Source organism: Falco peregrinus, chromosome 3 (genome assembly GCF_023634155.1).
Source record: "Falco peregrinus isolate bFalPer1 chromosome 3, bFalPer1.pri, whole genome shotgun sequence".
NCBI classification, from domain to species: domain Eukaryota; kingdom Metazoa; phylum Chordata; class Aves; order Falconiformes; family Falconidae; genus Falco; species Falco peregrinus.
The window spans coordinates 68,176,033-68,189,590 of record NC_073723.1 but is presented as its reverse complement, the minus strand read 5'-3'; the positions used below and the strand labels follow the sequence as shown (position 1 = coordinate 68,189,590).

Here is a 13,558-nt window from a genome sequence, read left to right as displayed (position 1 = left end):
TTTCTAATAACCACTATAAAGGTCATATAATTTGATACTTTGTTAGAAATAAATATTTTTATTTTGTTTTTCCTGTTTTCCATTCATGCTGCACTGATTTGTACTGACAGATCTTTTGCTAGTAAGCTAAGGAGAAGGGGGTTTCTGTACTTGTGGAATTCATTCCTTGTATTGAAAAAGGCAAGAGTTCATCTGTTTTTCTGTAGATGCACATTGGATTTAAGGGCTGTTCAGTTTCCTTTAGTTCTCATGCTCATCTTTCTTGAAGTAGCAGGCAGAAGCAATGACATGCCATCAATCCCTCACCACTGGGCCTGATGTTGTAAGTCATATAAAACAAGGAACAAAGTTTTTGCCTCTGTTTTCTTTCCATGTTTATACAACAGAATCATAATCAATGAGTAGTGTGATCTAAAGAGAAATAATAGCAGCTCCCTAGTGTACAACACCCATGCAAGACTGAGTGGTGATGTCCTCTGGAGAAATTCCTGTGGTTCTTTTCACTGTCTTGCAGAATAGGTGGTGCCTTACAGACACAGACTGGTTCCCACTCTGATTTCTGATACTTTTAATGCATTACGCTTCTCTGCTTTCTACTCTCATCCCTCCATGGCTGAACTCAGGAAAAAGACCATTAAACACAAGTATTTCAGGCTTAGTACAAAATTCTTATTGGAAATAAGGAGGTATAGGTTAGGAATTCCCGGCACACCGCTTAGCTGCAATTTCAGGGCATGATTAATTTCTTGGTGCAAATCACCAGGCAGATACCCACAGGGGTTCCTTCTTGTGGTTAAAGCAGAAGATTGAAACAGAGAAGTGCTCATTCACAGACGAGATTGTAATTTTACTATTGAGATACAACTGCAAATTTTTCTCCATATCAGGAGCTACCGTTGAGATTTACATGCAGTTTTCTGACACATTCCTTTCAGATGCTGATGTCTGGGTATCAGGATCTCTAGGAAAATGCTTTACGCAACCAGAAAACCAACTTGCAACGTTGCGAAACGCCTTTTCACAAAACTTGATTGCCAGATCTTTGCCCTAGCCCCCCCCCCCTCCCCCCTTTCCGCATTGCCGCTGAGCTCTCGGCAGCAGCCACGGGAGCTGAAACATTCGCAGCAGGTAATAGCTGGTGATAACCTTGACTGTGACATACATCATCACTGCCGCTCCGTGAGGCGGGAGGGAACCGGGAGCGCCGCGCACTCGGCCCTGCAGGCAGGAGGTGGGGAGGGAGGCTGGCACTCCGTTCCTCAGCCTGGCGCTCTGCCCTGCGGGGGGGCCCCTCCCGCCCCGGCCCGGTGCGACCCTCGCGCCCTCCCAGCCGCCGGCGGCCCCGCGGTCCGGCCCGGCCCGCCCCGCCGAGGGCGCACCGCCACGCGCCGCCGCCAGGTGGCGCCCCGAGCCCGCGCTTGGCTCGAGGCCGCGGGCGGGGCCGGGTGCGGGTCTGGGAGCAGGTGCGGGTCTGGGAGCGAGCCGGGAGCGGGTGCGGGTCTGGGAGCGGAGCCGCCCGGGGGAAGAAACAGTTTAATAAAGGGGGAGCCGCCGTCGAGCGCTGGGCGCCAAGGTGCGGGAGCGCGGCCATGGAACGGGGCCTTGCGGTGCGCGGGGCACAGCCTTACGGTCTGAAGTACCGCAAGCAACGTCTGATCTTTAGTTATTATTATTATCATCATTATTAACACCTATGAATTCCAAAGAGCTTCCAGTTAGTGATGCTGCGCCGCTCGGCCGCAGCAGCGGCCCGTAAGCGCTAACGTGTCGGTGGCACGTTTGTACAGTGGCCACTTAAACCCCGACGGGTTTATAAGAAGAAATGAGAGGCGAGGGGGGTACTGCTTTTCCTCGTCACCAGTGACACCCTGCGGCGGGGCGCCCCGGTGACCGTCCCGGTGCGAGCCCCGCAGCTGCCCGAGGTGCGCCGGGATGCGGGGCCAGCGCGCGGATGCCTGCCCGGGGCAGGGGCTGGGGTGCGGGGGCGCCGGGGGTGTCGGCGTCACGCTCCGCTCCCGGCGCCTGAATCCCTGCCAGGTTCGAGCGGCTGTGTGTGCGTGGAGAGGGGAGGAGGGAAGGAGTGGAGCGGTAGTGGTAGCGGCTGGGGGGGGGGAGGGGGGGGATTATTGGCAATGGGCGGGAGGGAAAGAGGCGACTCCTGTTTCCTTTTCTTTCTGCCAGCGCAATCTCGGCTCATTTTCTCTAAGCAATACAAGTTCACGGACGAGCTACCTAGCCAGCCCTCCTCTCCCGTCATGGACCTCCCAGGTAAAAAGGCCGTTCTCCTCCCTTCCGGCTGTTCCTTTTGCAAAATACCATTTTAAATGACAGCGACAATAAGATGCGGGGTAAGGGCAGCGGTAGAGATGCCTCGGGGGAAGCGCAGGGGGGATCTCCCAGGAGCGAGATCCCAGGGCGTTCTGGTGAGCAGGGAAAACTGAGATGCAACTTCCCAGGGAGACGCCGGGTGAGGTTTGCCTCCTGCCATGTGTGTGCATGCCGGGGTGGGAACCGGGCGATTCCGGAGCCGGCCGCTTCCTTCCCGACAGTTTAGGAAGCCGCCGGGATCGGCGGCAGCTGGGGTAGCCTGGCCTGGGGGACGGAGGGTTGGGAAGTACAAGCCCCCGGGCGGCGCGGAGGGCGGCGGCGGCTCTCAGGGCCCGGCGGGGGCAGCCCGGGGCGCCCCGGACGCCGCGAAGCCCAGGGACAGCGCGGCAGCTCCAGCGCGGGGCAGAGGGAGCGCTACCAGCGCTGACATCTCCTTTCGTAGTGGCTGGGGCGATAGAGACCGACATAAACCCGGCTCTCAGATGCAGTAAAAAGTGGGGCCGTGCAACTAGCCGAGTTTGGGAGCCCCCGTCGGCTGTGGGGCGCGAAAGGGAGCGTCCGAGGCGCCCGCAGGGTGCTCCACAGGGCGTTCGGGGACGAAATCTGCCGCGCTGCCCCGTCCTCCCGCCTCGGGGTACGGCTTGGGGCTGTGGGACCCCCGGCTGCTGGGGAACGGGAGAAAGACGATGCGAGCAGACGCCGGGCGGCGAGGTCCCTCCCGGACCTGTTGTGCCGGCTGGGCGGCCGGGGCGGGGCGGCGGGAGCCCGCGGCGGCGGCGCTCTGCTGGGTAGCGCGGTGCCCGGCTCCCGGCCGCCCGCTCCGCCGCCTCACCGCCGCCTTTGCCCTTGCCAGGCTGCTGCGCGCCGATCGCCCTCTGAGGAGGCTCCTTCGACCCGCGCGGAGGAGGAGGAGGAGGAGGAGGAGGAGGCTGAGGCGGAGGAGGAGGAGAAGCGGAGGAAGGCGCGGCCGCAGCCGCCGCTGCCCAGCCGCCGTCCCGCAGAGCACTGGCCGCAGGGCGCCGCGGCGGCAGCAGGCGCGCAGCCCCCTCCGCCTCCCCGCGGCCGCCCGCCCGCGGCGGCGGCGGCGCGGGGCGCCCGCATGGCGGCGGCGAGCCGGAGCGGCGGCGGTCTGGCGCTGGGCATGGGGCGGCGGCGGCGGGGGGCGCTGCCGGAGCCGGCGGGCGGCTGCTGCTGCTGCCTGGCGGCGGCGCTGCCGCTGCTGCTGCTGCTGCTGCCCGCCGGGTGCCCGGTGCGGGCGCAGAACGACACGGAGCCCATCGTCCTGGAGGGGAAGTGCCTGGTGGTGTGCGACTCCAGCCCCTCGGCCGACGGCGCCATCACCTCCTCCCTGGGGATCTCGGTGCGCTCGGGCAGCGCCAAGGTGGCCTTCTCGGCCACCCGCAGCACCAACCACGAGCCCTCCGAGATGAGCAACCGCACCATGACCATCTACTTCGACCAGGTCAGCCGCCGCCTGCTTTGCCTTCGCTGCCCCCACCGCCGCGCCGGCCGGCCCCGAGCCCCCTGCGCCGGCATCCCCGCCCCGAGCCCCCCGCCACCGCACGCTTGCTTTCGTTCTCGCTCCCCTTCCACCTTGTAATCCTGACCCACCCGCTTAATAGAAGTTGTACAGCTCATCTCCCCGGAAACAGTTTGGGAAGTTTTTTTAGGCGGCTGCGGGGCTTTCCAGGGGTGCTGAAGGGGGATGCCGACTTCGTGTCCGGTCCCACCGCCAGTACGGGGGGGGTTTGAACGTGGGGGCTGGCGCCTCGGACGCTTGCGGGGACGCCTTGCAGCCCAGGATTTCCCCGAGCAGTCAGGGAGGAGCCGGGGGGAAGATGCGCACACGCCCGTCGGCGCTCCGTCGGAAATGCTCGTTTTCAGAGCAAGGGGAGGACGGAGATTTACCCGTGGGGAGTCGCCGGTTCTGCTTGTTCCGAGCGCATTTGGCAGTGTTACAGCAGCTCTCAGGAGGAGGGAGGGCTGAGGAAGAAGAGGGTGTTTCCCGCGTTGCCAAACGAGGTGAACGATGTCCCCGGTGGGCTATAACAGAGGGGTGTTATCCTGCACCGCATACCCCGGGCGGAGCAGCGGGTAGCCCGGCCTCGTCCTCACGTCCCTTCTCCGCAGCACTGCTTGCCTCCCAGAGCCCATGCCCCGGCCTTCCGCTTGATTTTTGAGATGAAATTTACTTTTTCTTTACCGCTCCGGCTCCTGAAGTAGTATTGCAGAGTCAGCCAACCTTAGCACACACAAACTGTTTTCTCTGTGGTTTTTATTTTTCATTTGTCTGTCCGCCGGTCATTCATCTGTCTACTGTCCCTCCTAATGAGTTTGCAGTTATTATCCTCGTGTACAAGATCTCATAAAGTCTGCTCAGTAAAGGAAAAAAAGAAAAAAAAGGAAAAAAAAGGGAGCTTGTTTCATATGTAGCGTATTTTAGACTCTTTAGCCCGCAGTGCTCAGTTCTCAGGAGTTTGATGGCGTTTCCCCTTGTTGCTCCACAATAACGGATTACTTTTTTTTTTTTTTGTGGGGTGGGTCTGTGTGCTTTCTTTGAAACAATAGCGTTTGGGAGGAAAATCTCAAGATTTGGGTATTTTGTTTTTGTTTCCTCCTGATTTGTATTCTTCTTCATTAAAAGAGAGTTTGTGGCCCACAAAGCTGAGCGCGGCCGGGGCGCCGCGGGGGCGGGCACGGCGGGGCGGCCGGCTCGGGCTCACCCGCTTGGGGCACGGAGCGGCCGCGGGCCCGCGCGGTCGTCGCCACTCGCTGCCCGTGACTTCTGAGCCACGCCAGGCTGCCCGTGACTTCTGAGCCACGCCAGGCTGCCCGTGACTTCTGAGCCACGCCAGGCTGCCCGCCGCTGGAGCCTGGAGGGGGAGCAAGCGGATAAGCCGCGGCCGGATCCCGGTGAGATCGGCGGGCTCCGCTCCGCCAGCCTGTGCGGGGCCAGGCTGCGGCCGCCGCTTCCGAGCGAGGCTTTGCACATCTGCCGGAGGGGCCAACTCTTTCTCTTTTTTCGTTGTTTCGAAAGACATTGAAATATATGACCAATTAAGAGTGATGTCGGGGAAGAGGACGAGGCCCACCCCAGGCGGCCGAGGAGGGTGCGGGCCAGGCGGCACAGCCCTCCAGAGGGACAGAGGGACATGAACTGGCACGTTACTGTTGCTGAGCATCCTCTCTTCTCCTTTGCCCGTCTCTGCAGTACTATAGTTTTATATCCTATTAAACTCGAGGTCAGGTCTGATTTCAGTAGTTTTAGCGGAAAACATATACATTTGCATTATGAGTTGATGAGTTATGGGGTGGTGTTTTTTTTCCTTCTTTCCCCTTCCTCCTTTCCTTCCCTCCACCTCCCCACTGCTTCTGCCACCTTTGCTTTATGAACAGTACAGCGTGGACGTCTGCATTTCATCTGACAGACTTTGGAGATCATTTTTGCATAACTAAATCGTTTTATGAACTGTGATGCTTTCTAACTGCCTTAGTAACTCGGCACCTTTCCCCTGCAGTGCACTTTTGATTGTTCTGCAAATGGCATTTCGACAAGGCTTTATATTGCTTGTGGAGCTCATGTGAGATTTTCACTGGGGCTTTTCTAAGGTGGGGTCTGACTTCTCTTTCTCTCTCCCTTTTTTGTTGTTTTGGTTTGTTTTGGTTTATTTCTTTGCTTTACAGGTATTAGTTAATATTGGCAACCATTTTGATCTTGCTTCCAGTATATTTGTAGCACCAAGAAAAGGGATATATAGTTTCAGTTTCCACGTGGTCAAGGTCTATAACAGACAAACCATCCAGGTGGGTTGAGATCTAAAGATGCTGTCTTACCTTTTTTTTTTTTTTTTAAATGCTCATTTCTAGACACTTAAGTGCATTTAGAAAACCAGCAGGTGAAGAACGAGACTTAGTTAAAGGGGTGATTTTAGTTAAAGGGGTCTGTATGCATGACAGAAGTCATGCATTGTGTTAGCTTAATTCAGACCTGTTTCTAACCTGCACTAACTAAAGTTTAATGGTGTGCACAGGGCAAAAAAGTCATTGAGAGTATTGAGAAAACTCAGATTCTCTCTCTTTGCACTTTTTAGGTAAGTTTAATGCAAAACGGCTACCCAGTGATTTCAGCTTTTGCAGGGGATCAGGACGTCACCAGAGAAGCAGCCAGCAATGGGGTCTTGCTGCACATGGAAAGAGAAGACAAAGTGCATCTCAAACTGGAAAGGGGTAACCTCATGGGAGGGTGGAAATACTCAACCTTTTCTGGCTTCTTAGTCTTTCCACTATAAAAGAAGGCTGAACAGGAGACAGATCCATGAGCTGGAGCAAGGATTCAATCATTAACGACACCCTGAACTTGGCAGCACATGACAATATTTCCAGTCACCCCGTCAGACTGTCACGGTAGAAGAATGATAACCTTCTAAACTCCAACATTTGCTTTGAATATTGACAATTCCTCGGGAACCTGCGCCTCTAATTAGTTTTAGACGACAGTGATCTTTAGGAGAAATGAAATTATCGACCTGAGCAATTTGTACCTGTGATTGTAAAGTCAATTTCGGATTTTATTGTTGGGATCATTGACTTTCTTATTTATTTTTTTCCTCTCTTTCATTTTTTCCTCTTTTTCTTTCTCTTGTTGTTGCCCCAGTGAGACAAGTAACTTGGACCACACAATCGCTTTGTCAAAGGCTCACTCCAGAGCCAGAAGAACGAAGTGTTCAGCCCAAAGAGGTGTTCTTTCCATGCTTTATTTCTTTGTGTTGTATAGCCTTAAGGAAAAAAGAAAAAAAAAAGGAAAAAAAAAAAAAAGAAAAAAAAAGAGTGGCTTCAGTCTCAGTCCTGTATTTTTCTGGGGGAGGGGGATTCTGGACATTACTGTGTCAAGAAGTGCTTTATCCAGTGAAGCAAAATTTGCACGATTGGAACCTTATTTGTTTTGTGTTGTTCGTGTTTTTCATCGACTTTTTTTTCCCTGATTTTTGTTTGTGTGTGCTAAAAATGTAAGCTAGATCGATCAATAAGACAAAACAAAGCACATATATACCCTGTAGCTCTAAGTAAAGCTAACCAGTGAACAATTCTGTCTGCACTTTCCAGCTGATCTTTATAGACCTATTTAGCGAGAGAGAAAGAGAGAGAAAGAACGAGAGAGCTATGTGATCCTTCAGTTACAATCCGGAAACCGGTAAAGGAACTGACATTTCTGAATTGTCCTGACATTTCTAGAAGCAACAATGGAGGCTTTGAATATCTTCTCTGACCATACCCTAAAATATATCCTTTCTTTGCGTTGCTGAGTGTATTTTGGGTGCTTTTATCTGATATTTATTTGATGTATTTGTCCACTAATGCTTGAGTACACATTCTGGAAGCATGGAGAGATGGCAGAGCAAACTCTTCCTCTTCCAAATTAAATAAAACCATCTCCACTTGACCTGTCCATAGCAAGTATTGGAGGAATTGACACTAGCATCTTTGACAGCCTTTGAGGGAGGGGCCTCAGAGGATCAGCAAAAGCACCATGTTGCACAGGTGCCATGCATTTATTAGCCGTGTGTGCTCTTCCCAATACAAACAGCCTCGGAGTTCTAGGGGTGGACGTATATGGATATTGGAGGTTAGGAAATGTTATTACCCCAATCAACAAGAGGTAAAATATCAGGCCAATGTCAATAGCATCCTTGTGCCTCATTCCCAATACACAGATCTTTCTTTGCTTTTTTTATGAAGATTGCTGTATTAGTGTGCTGAGGAAAACCTTGCTTGAGGAGATCCAGGAGGAATTTTTATATTATTTTACATATTTTTAATCTTCACATTTTTAATTTTAAGTATTTCATCTTGCTATTAATCCCACAAGGGTGGATGTGTATAAGAATTTATTTTTGTCAGATTTACTCCTCTTCCACAAACACATATAGTGCAAGGTATTTGCAGCAAATTGGTGGTAGCTATGTTGTATTTCAAAATTATGGTGGACATGTCATTTTCATTGTAAATTTATCATTAAAGGGACAAAGTCAATTAAAGTGATATATTCTTAAAAAAACCCTTACCTGTGTTGCTTATGATATGTCAGATGACTAAAACATAAGCCAATTTAATATTTTCATATATTTTCACCATCGATGACGATTGTTTGCTTTGATGTTTCACTTTGCTGGTTACTGAATGACTAGGTTTCCGGTTTGCTTTTTAATGGGTTAAGTTTTTGTTCCCCCTTGTGCATTGGCATGACTGCAATATTTCTAGCTGCAAATTATCACCAGGCTATGTTTAAATACACAAAATAAACCCTGAATCAGCAGCAACCTTTTTCTATTAAAATACAAAAATGGTTATAAAAATAGTTGTATTAATGGTAGATATTGTGAAAGTACCTATCAGTCTAAGCTTTTGTGTTTAAAATTTGATCACGTCTCTCAAAAAAATAGATACAGGGGTGGGTTTAAAGTGCCAAGTTTTCAGTTTCTATTACATTTCCTCAGTCTTACTTTGAAATTCTGCCCGTTTATCTCAGTTCATCTGGTTTGAATAAGGCAATGACATCTTAGTCCTGGCTCTCTCCTAGGCCACATAAGGCCAATGTTTAGGTTTTCCTTACACGTATTCTTGGAAGTTGCTTAAGCTGCTGAAGCTGCAGAATCTGAATATCCCACTTCATGTATTCAAGTTCAGTAATTTTGACCATGCTTATTTTGTAAAGTTATATATGTTTATATGATAAGCAATTTTCTTTTGAATTTAGAAAAGGTCTCTAATATACTGCCTTTCTCTCTCTTCTACTCATGTGTCCTTTATGCTAAGCTATAGAGATAAGACTGTTACATAAACAGTTAAATTAAACTGAAAATGGACAGTAAATTCTTATTGTACACTAATTACAATCATGGTGCACTTTTTTTTTAATATTCTTTGCAATATTTATTCCCTTTCCCCTTTTACTTAATTTTCTGTCTGAGTTTGAGAAGGTGCAATCTACTTGTCATTGTAAACAGTAGACATTTTGATATACTAAGGTGTGGATATCATGATATATTTTGTGTTAGAGGGGGAAAACATACAACAGCTGCACTGTAAATACAAGAAGAAATATTATGTGAGACCACTTAAAGCAGTCTCCCGTCACAGTAGGACTAGACTTCTCTAAAGTAATTTATATAAATAAATTGATTGGGTAACATTCAGAGTTGTTGTAAATTTAATGTTGAGGGGCACTATGAGAGTCCACAAGTATAAAACACATAAGGCAGTGAAGCAGTCCGATGGCACAATAATGGCTCTGTTTCCTGTGGGGGTAATAACACAATATTCCTTCTAACAATTTTCAAACTTTCTCATAAGCTGCTGTGTAACAGGATCATAAGATATTCCTATGAAAACACTGTCAGTTTCACCATTTCCCTTCTGGGGAACAATCTTCACCTGGGTGTTTTTGGGAACCACTGTTTTAGTGTTTCTTCACTGTACTTTTGGCAGGGTAGAAACCAGAAACCTGTATTAGGAATGATAAATACTCATCATATACTTCGTTGCTTTCCTCTAGGTTTTTTAAGTTTTATATCCATAGCTTGAACATGGTCTTGCAAAAACCTGTGTGCTCTCACCTCCTCCTGAGGCCATGGGTGTGATGGATGTGCAGTGTCTCTCATTACTGGTCAGCATCTTGCAATCTGGATCTGTTTATTTTAGGTGGGAGAAGGAAAGAGACAGAGACGTGAAACTAGGGAGTTGTTTAGAAGTTAAATTGTGTTTGTTGGCTGTGACTTTTCTAACTTTTAAAAAGAACATTTGGTTTTTATTGACAAAATTTCTATATTGGACACTCTGAGAGAGTAGAAGGTAGGCTAAAAGGGCTTGTTTACTGAGGGAGTTACTCAGAAATAGCTTAAGTGGTTTCATGTCCTTGTAATGTGACATTCATTTCTGGAATAGGCAGGGTCACAGGTAACGTTGTTTAAAAATAGCTGTTAGAATTAATAGTCTGCTTCAGTCCAGGATAACTTTCTAGTGTTAACAAGCACTCAGAAATCAGTGTCGTTAATATACTTCATAATTTCCATGGGTAATGACTTGTCAGTTAAAGTCAGTGAAACAGCTATATATAACTAAAAAACCCAATTGACTCATCTCTTTTTGGTTTTATTTATTGTTGAAAGGCCAAGGAATGTCTTTGAGGCAATGCATCATTTCTTGATTTGGAACCACATACTGTCTTGAACAATTGTTCCAGGATCATGTTTGATGAGATGAGTCATGCCTGTTTCTAATCATGTTGGTAAATAATAATGATTAATTGTACATTTCCCATTTTCTTAATGGAGCATATTCTTTTATTTGACTTGTCTTAATCTTTCAGAATGCTCAAAACAGAACTTTATGATTCCTGGCCACTTGTTAACTAGATCACATTAACAGGTTATTTTACTGATACCCATCGTGGCTGTATTTAAGACACAGACTAGGTGGCTGGGCAGATGATCGGCAAAACTTTTGATCAGCTGCTTACATAATAACTATCAGCAAAATTCAAGTGCTCCATAGCCAAACAAACATATTGCCATTTCAACAAAAAGGAAAATCCTGCTTGTTCTCCTTCAGTACAGTCCATTCCTCTATAGAGGAGCTCATGAAAAACATCATTAGTATTTGGCCTGAATTCTAGGATTTGGATTTTGGTTATGTTCTAGTATAATGTTTACTTTAAATAATAGACAGTGACGATCATCAGTGCAAACCCTTAGTTAACACAATAATCGTTCTTCAGTTTGAATGTATTTCAACAGTAATAATAATTCTGATAATGTAATCAAAATCCTACAAATGTAATTAGAACACATTTAAATTCTGTTCTCAAAACAGTAATTTTTACAGTCATCCAGCAAAATCATGATCTTTTTTCTTATTAGCCATTATCAGTAAAATCCAAAGACCACTAACTGTATTTTATACTATTTGAGTGTAATAATGAAAATACACTTCACATGCCAAGTGTATTTAACATACCCCATTTCTTCGTAGGTAATACACATTGAAGTATTTTATGAATCCCCTCTGTTACTCATCATCAAAATAAAGGTGCCTAACACTGTCTCTGTCTCTGCAGATCACATACGACAGATAATATAAAAATAATTGCCTGGCAAGACATGGAGAAGTAAATGATTACTATTATTATGAATTCTGCATAAAAAAAAGGAAATAATTGGCATCAAGAAAAATTCAGGTCATATTGATAAATGTTCCAGAACTCAGCAAATTATTACAGTTAACTAATACTAATGCTACTGATTGATACTAATACCATTATAATAATGAAAAGTTACTTTTACTATAAGAATCTAAAATAAAATTTCAAATTATTTTGTGAGATCAGCTGTATTAAGACTACTGTTTGACGTATTGATATAATGTCTCAACAGAAACATAAATTCATAAATTAGTAGTTATTATGTAACATTCACATATCTGATATATTTCAATTAATTGAAACTACTTCTTTGAAATGCTTTTATTTCTCTGTATGTGAGCATACACGTGTATAAGTATATGTACACATGCACATAAAACACATTTTTAGTTAGGAATGGATGGACAGAGAGCTGACATTTTCATATATAGCTTGGCCTTCCTATCACTGAAGCATTACTCCAATAAATTAATTGTTATTTATTGTCGTTCTAAACTTAAAACTTTTTAACTTTGCTTACATCCAAGAGTACACAGAGTAATAGCAAATGACAGTATACATTTCAGTGCTAAAGGTGCCACAGTTTAGGCAATATTAGGGTAAAGTGAAGCATAGAGTTATTAATAAAAGACTTTTATTACCTCAAGTCCTCTTGAAAGTTTTTGTGATGAGTGTGTCTGTAGTGCCACATGGGAATTGCTTCAAAACATCATAAAGGGAGATATTACAGACTGGAGCTTCAGTTTGTCCTTCTGTTGATACCGGATGGGAAACCTGCAATACATATTATAACTGAAAGAGAAACTATATCCCTATACCTAGTTGTTTAGCAACCATAATCTTTATAAACTGACTTAATTTTGGTTGTGTAACTTTTCTCTATAGAGATGCATTATATTGTAACCTATGAAGAGCTAAGAATACAGAGACTTCAGTGGATAAAAGATAAAGGGTTATCCAACTTTATATTTGTTCACTAGGAGAAATAACCTAGCACAGAAATTATGTTGCTCCTATAGGGTTTTGTGCCAGAGAAAACATGTAAGAAATTATTTTTTAAAATAACCTTTCAAGTTCTCTTAAATTATTTATTCTTACCAACAGCAGAATTTTCTCAGCCCTGTTCATAACAGTATAACTGGGAGTATTTTAGGATGGAGTTTAAGTGGATATAGGTAGACTCTCCAGCAGCTGGCTTCTTCCATATCCTAAATTTTCTGGAGAGCTACATGTTCTTATTAGGCTTTATAATCTCTCTAGATGTAACTAATCCTGACTGTCTAGTAAAATCAGTCTTCCCTAATTACTTCACCTGCGTGGGAAAAGCATCCATTTTTCTTCTTTGCAATGGTTTCTATTGTTTTTTTATACAACATGAACTGTGCTAGAACTATGCAGTAGAGAAAAGGAGATTTCCATTGCACTTGCCTCTCAAGACACTTTCTCTTTTCCTGCCCTCTTTTATCCTTTCATTCATATTTGAAAGGCTCCTAATGTTGAATTTTTTTAGGAGTATTTTTTACGATAATGTTTTTCCATTCAGCTTCTCATTCATAACTGTGTGAAACCTTGTTCATGCAAAATTGTCAGCTTTAGTTGGCTGCTCACAAGTTATCTCATGCCTCAGTTCTGCCACCAGAACTCTCAGATAGGAGAATGCACTCTAGTTATGAAAAAATAGAAATCCAGCTAAGATAAAATAGAAATAATAATAATAAAAGCAGGAAATTGTTCTGTATGCAAATCAGTGACTTCTGGTAAATGTTTTGATCCCATTTAGCCTGTTCTCTCACAGTGCATGATTTGCATAACCATGTGACTTGGCACCTCTCTGTTTTCTTGGATCCATCTCAAATATCCCCATAAACAGGGATACTAGGAATCTCCCCCTTTTCTTTTACAGCCTGTTCAGAAAATACAGACCCTCTTGTATAGGTGTTAGAGCATTTGACAAAAGTGAAAAAACAGATCTTCAAGTACCTAAGTGATCTTCTAACAAGACTTTGTGAGACCAGTCTGCAAGAATTAGAGGGG

At 46.0% G+C, this 13,558-nt stretch overlaps 1 protein-coding gene across 1 annotated transcript; it reads left to right on the top strand.

The window, feature by feature from the left end:
• The first annotated feature begins 2,156 nt into the window (after window positions 1-2,156).
• CBLN2 (cerebellin 2 precursor) lies at window positions 2,157-9,521 on the top strand. Its single transcript, XM_055800690.1, has 4 exons — window positions 2,157-2,268; window positions 3,182-3,790; window positions 6,013-6,132; window positions 6,420-9,521. The coding sequence occupies exons 2-4, from the start codon at window positions 3,428-3,430 to the stop codon at window positions 6,615-6,617; spliced, it is 681 nt and encodes a 226-aa protein (XP_055656665.1). The 5' UTR covers window positions 2,157-2,268; window positions 3,182-3,427; the 3' UTR covers window positions 6,618-9,521.
• The last annotated feature ends 4,037 nt before the right edge of the window (window positions 9,522-13,558 follow it).

Bases quoted from the DNA above. Each gene is read 5' to 3' on its own strand.
- CBLN2 (XM_055800690.1), top strand. From the start codon at position 3,428: ATGGCGGCGGCGAGCCGGAGCGGCGGCGGTCTGGCGCTGGGCATGGGG. The intron at 3,791-6,012 runs GTCAGCCGCCGC...TTTGCTTTACAG, and splicing joins TGACCATCTACTTCGACCAG to GTATTAGTTAATATTGGCAA. The intron at 6,133-6,419 runs GTGGGTTGAGAT...TGCACTTTTTAG, and splicing joins ATAACAGACAAACCATCCAG to GTAAGTTTAATGCAAAACGG.